Source organism: Macrobrachium nipponense, chromosome 8 (genome assembly GCF_015104395.2).
Source record: "Macrobrachium nipponense isolate FS-2020 chromosome 8, ASM1510439v2, whole genome shotgun sequence".
Lineage (NCBI taxonomy): Eukaryota > Metazoa > Arthropoda > Malacostraca > Decapoda > Palaemonidae > Macrobrachium > Macrobrachium nipponense.
Genome location: NC_087203.1, coordinates 108,395,521 through 108,401,027, shown reverse-complemented (window position 1 = coordinate 108,401,027; position 5,507 = coordinate 108,395,521). Strand labels below are relative to the sequence as shown.

The 5,507-nt window shown below is 59.4% G+C and overlaps 1 protein-coding gene across 1 annotated transcript; it reads left to right on the top strand.

Moving 5' to 3' along the window:
• Window positions 1-1,001: 1,001 nt before the first annotated feature.
• On the top strand, window positions 1,002-4,439 carry LOC135223172 (basic proline-rich protein-like). The gene is made up of 5 exons (XM_064261677.1): window positions 1,002-1,344; window positions 1,838-2,033; window positions 2,174-2,387; window positions 2,509-3,354; window positions 4,167-4,439. Exons 1-5 carry the CDS (start codon window positions 1,002-1,004, stop codon window positions 4,437-4,439), a joined length of 1,872 nt encoding a protein of 623 aa, XP_064117747.1.
• Window positions 4,440-5,507: the final 1,068 nt, after the last annotated feature.

The following is a 5,507-nucleotide window of genomic DNA, read 5'->3' as shown; positions in this document are numbered from 1 at the left end:
ACCCGCCTGCCTGCACCAGGCCTTCTTGGCAGACTTTCTGACCGGCCTGCCTGCCTGCTTGGCAGACCATCTGGCCTGCTAGCACCGGGCCTGCTTCGGCAGACCTTCCGGCCCGCCGGCCCACCTGTCAGCACCGGGCCTGCTTAGCAGACCTTCCGTCCCCCCGCCCGCCTGCCTGCATCAGGCCTACCTTCGGCCAGACCTTCCGGGCCCGGCCCTCCCACTGCCCCACAGTACCGGGCCCTGCTTGGCAGACCTTTTCGGACCCGCCTGCCTGCCCGCAGTACCAGGCCTGCTTTGGCAGTAACCTTTCGGCCCGCCCGCCTGCCCGCAGTACCGGGCCTGGCTTCGGGCAGACCTTCCGGTCCGCCCAGCCTGCCCCGTAGTACCGGGCCTGTCCCTTTGGCCAGAACCTTTCCGGCCCGCCCTCCCAAACCTGCGACCGGGACTGCAACCTTCCCCGGCCTGCCTAATACATGCCCAACGCAGTAATCAGGGCCTGCTTTGGCCGTAACCTTCCCGGCCCACCCGCCTGCCCGCAGTAACCAGGCCTGCTTGGCAGACCTTTTCCTGGCCCGCCCGCCTGCCCGCAGTAAACCAGGCCTGCTTTGGTCAGAACCTTTCGGCCCTCCCGCCTTGCCCGCAGGTACCGGGCCCTACTTCGGCCGATCCTTTTCGGGCCTGCCCGCCCTGCCCGCAGTAACCCAGGCCTGCGTTTCGGCAGACCTTCGGGCCGGCCCGCCCGCCTGCCCAACAGTACCCAGGGCCTGGCTTGGCATATCTTTCCGGCCCTCGCCCCGCCACTGCCCGCAGTACCAGGCGGCCTGCTTGGCAGACCTTTCGGCCCGCCCGCCTGGCCCGGCCAGTAATCGGGCCGGGCCTGCTTCGGCAGACCTTCCCGGTCCGCCCGCCTGCCCGTAGTACCGGGCCTGCTTTCGGCAGACCTTCCGGCCCGCCCGCCAACCTGGGCACCGGGTACTGCAACTTCCGGCCCCGCCTGCATGCCCGCAGTAAACCCGGGCTTGCTTTGGCAGACCTTCCGGCCGGCCCTCCCTGCCCGCAGTACCAGGCCTCCTTGGCAGACCTTTCGCCCACTCCCGCCTGCCCGCAGTACCAGGCTGCTTGGCAAGACCTTTCAGCCCGCCCGCCTGCCCAGCAGTACCGGGCCTTGCTTCAGCAGACTTTTCGGCCCGCCCGCCTGCCCGCAGTACCGGGCCTGCTTCGGGCAGACCTTCCGGCCCGCCCGCCTACCTGCACCGGGACTGCAACCTTCCCAGCCCGCCTGCATGCCCACAGTACCGGGCGGTGCTTTGGCGACCTTCCGGCCCGCCCCGCCTGCCCGCAGTACCAGGCCGGCTTGGCAGACCTTTCAGCCCGCCCGCCTGCCCGCAGTACCAGGCCTGCTTGGCAGACCTTTCGGCCCGCCCGCCTGCCCACAGTACCGGGCCTGCTTCGGCAGACCTTCCGGCCCGCCCGCCTGCCCGCAGTACCGGGCCTGCTTATTCGGCAGATCCTTTCGGCCCGCCCTCCGCCCGCCCCCCCGCAGTACCGGGCCTGCTTCGGCAGACCTTCCGGCCCGCCCGCGCCTGCCCGCAGTACCGGGCATGCTTCGGCAGACCTTACGGCCCCGCCCGCCTGCCCGCAGTACCGGGCCGGCTTGGCAGACCTTCGGCCCGTCCGCCTGCCCCGCGAGTACCGGTCCTGCTTCGGCAGACCTTCCGGCCCGCCCGCCTGCCCGCAGTACCGGGCCGGCTTGGCAGACCTTTCGGCCCGCCCTCCTGCCCGCAGTACCGGGCCTGCTTCGGCAGACCTTCCTGGCCCGCCCGCCTGCCCGCAGTACCAGGCCGGCTTGCAGACCTTTCGGCCCGCCCGCCCGCCTGCCCGCAGTACCGGGCCTGCTTCGGCAACCTTCCGGCCCTCCCGCCTGCCCGCAGTACCAGGCCGCTTGGCAGACCTTTTCTCCCGCCCGCCTCCTGCCCGCAGTACCGGGCCTGCTTCGACAGACCTTCCGGCCCGCCCCCGCCCTGCCCGCAGTACCAGGCCGGCTTGGCAGACCTTTCGGCCCGCCCGCCTGCCCGCAGTACCGGGCCTGCTTCAGACCTTCCGGCCCGCCCGCCTGCCCGCAGTACCAGGCCGGCTTGGCGGACCTTTCGGCCCGCCCGCCTGCCCGCAGTACCGGGCCTGCTTCGGCAGACCTTCCGGCCCGCCCAGCCTTGGCCCGCAGTACCACGGCCGGCTTGGCAGACCTTTCGGCCCGCCCGTCTGCCCGCAGTACCGGGTGCCTGCTTCGGCAGTACCTTCCGGCCCGCCCGCCTGCCCAGCAGTACCAGCCGGCCTTGGCAGACCTTTCAGCCGGCTTGAGATTTTGGCCCGCCCGCCTGCCTGAAGTACCGGGCCTGCTTCGGCAGACCTTCCGGCCCGCCCTGCCATGTTCCCGCATACCAGGCCGGCTTGGCAGACCTTTCGCCCTCCCTCCGCCTGCCCGCAGTACCGGCCTGCTTTCGGCAGACCTTCCGGCCCGCCCGCCAATGCCCGCAGTACCAGGCCGGTTCTTGGCAGAACCTTTCTTCCCTGCCCGACCAGACCTGCCCGCAGTACCGGGCCTGCTTCGGCAGACCTTCCGGCATGCCCGCCTGCCCTCAGTTCATTAGGCCGGCTTGGCAGACCTTTCGGCCCGCCCGCCTGCCCGCAGTACCGGGCCGGCTTCGGCAGACCTTCGGCCCGCCCGCCTGCCCGCGTACCAGGCCGGCTTGGCAGACCTCGCCCGCCTGCCCACCAGTCCGGGCCTGCTTCGGCAGCCTTCCGGCCCGCCCGCCTGCCCGCAGTACCAGGCCGCTTGGCAGACCTTTCGGCCCGCCCGCCGCCCGCAGTACCGGGCCTGCTTCAGCAGACCTCCGGCCCGGCCCGCCTCCCGCAATAGCCGGCTCCACCTTTCGGCCCGCGCGCCCAGTACCGGGCCTGCTTCCTGCCCGCAGTACCATGGCCTGGCTTGCATACCTTTCGGCCCGCCCTCCTGCCCGCAGTAACCGGCCTGCTTCGGCACCTCCCGCCCGCCCGCCGCCCTTCAGTACCGGGCCGGCTTTGCAGACCTTTCGCCCGCCCCGCCTGCCGGCACCGGCCTGCTTCGGCAGACCTCCGCCCGCCCGCTTGCCCGCATACCAGGCCTGCTTGGCGACCTTCCGGCCCGCCCGCCTGCCTGCACCGGGCCTGCTTCGGCAGACCTTCCGGCCCGCCCGCCTGCCCGTACCAGGCTGTCGGCCCCCCCCAAGAACTCCTGGCCTCTGCCGCCTGCACCCGTACCGGGCTAGGCTCGGCGGGTCCTCCGGCGCCGTCCTTGCAAACAGAAACCCTGTGGTTAGTCTTATAATCAGAATATGCTACTGAATCCTTTCAATTCTCCTGGGGCTTCTCTCAATCCTCTGCGCCTTCTTTTTGGCACTCCACTATTCTTCTCTGAATCCTTTGCTCCTTCTCCTGGCACTCCACCAATCTTCCCTGAATCCTATACTTCCTCTCCTGGCCCTCCACCAATCCTCTCATTTTCCTCAACGTTTTCTATTATCCCTCCATTTTCCTTTCTCTTTCAGGAATCAATAAAACTCTTAAGAAAACATTTTGACTTATTTATTTCCCTCCACATTTCTTTTCCTTCTTCACAATTAACAAAGCAAAACTTTTATTACAAATAACATCAAACTATCCATACAGTATAGTTAAAGACCTTTCATGAGATAAGATAACCTTTAGTTTTCTCAAAGCTAAAATAAACTATTGCAGATGACTCCTAAGATCCATTTATGGTCAAAAACTAAAATCTATAGTAAAAGATGGATTTATGAAAGAAGTCCTTTAAACTCGAGTTAAACTCGTATTATTATGTAATATAACATATTACTGTAAAGAATTATTGTGTAAATCAAAATTGCCATTTTTGTAAATAAACTTTATTAATTTAAATTAACAAAATTTTCCGTAAAATATACATTCTCTAATTTTTCAAATCTGATCCGTCTTCGTGAGTCCAGCTTAGACTAGATTGTGCCATTCCTTGAAGATGGATAGCTGCTCCGGCACTTCTCCAGGCATCTGTAATTCCCCTGCAGGTTCTTGAGCTTGTAAACCAATTTCTCCTTCGCTCCTCGCATCTGTCGAACCTCATCTTCTAGCTGGTCCTTCAGTTCGGCCTGAACACCACCAGTCCTCCCTCTCCATCGAATAGATTGGCGACGATTTTCCTTCCTCAAAAAGGCATGTCAGCTCGTTCCTCTGGGTTACGCAGCCTGATCTTCACACTGGAGTCCACCCTTTTCCTTTGTCATGTCTTCCACTTCATTCTGCAGGCGCTGGAACCTCACATCGACGTCTTTCCTGCCGGATTCGCGCTTTTCGGTTGCGTCGTTTTCTTCCTGGATGAGCCTCGCCATCCGCGCCGCTTCTAAGGTCTATAGTTGCAGGACTTTCTCCTTCTGTCGTAGGAGTTTCTCTTGCCTCTCAACCTGGCACTTTACCATCTGCCAACACTACACAGTCACATCAGGGTCATCGTTTTCTCTGCCGTAAATTCCTTGTCTTGTCATCAGCTGCTGATTTTCTTCTGTCTTCAGGATCTTGTTTTCGAGCTGCTGTTTTTCCCTTCGGTCCTCTGTTGCAGCTGAAGAATTATCCTGTCCAAGTTCACCTGCTCTCTCTCTGGCACTGGATGGTGTCTCGCAAGGCTGCAATTCTCTCGTTCAGTTCCTTTTCCTTGGGCTGTTCACCTCCATCATCAGTCGTCAGGAGGAACCTCACCAGGGAATAGGCATTCATAGTAAATACGATGATTATTCCTGGACAACAACGTCCCAACAACCACCTGGAAGCCATCTCGAATCGTGTTACCCAGTTCATATACTCTCCCCTCTCTCGATTTTTCGTTGTTTTCTATATTCCACGAGAGATACTTCGATTTATCAAAACATAGGAAATATTCTGAAAATATTTTAACTATGCCTTGTCTCTTGGTGTTTATAAATTGCTGAAATCTCTCTCAGGGATTTTTTGCAGTACGTATCTTTTTTGTCTGATCTCTTACTTACTTATATCAGTCATTATTACAAAAATAAAAACACTTGTTGATATAAATAATTTAATTTATAGATCACTTGTCAATGCCAGTCTTATTATTAATAATACTAATAATTTTCAGGTCTATTTTAAATGTTTATAGATATAAACAGAAATGACTAGATTGAATAATGTGCACTACTAATTTTACTTCAACATAGATGTCATAGAGGACAAGATATTGTCATAGAAAATTAACAGAGTACACTCCAATATAGCGAGGTGGGTATTGTGATACAAAGCTAGCTCTCTCTCTCTCCATCCTTTGCAATGGCGGCATGCAGCGGCCCACGGCGATTTCGCGCATGTCCATTCCATGTTTATAGTTCCATGGTGATATACTAATCAACTTTAATCTCTCTCTCTCTCTCTCTCTCTCTCTCTCTCTCTCTCTCTCTTGAGTA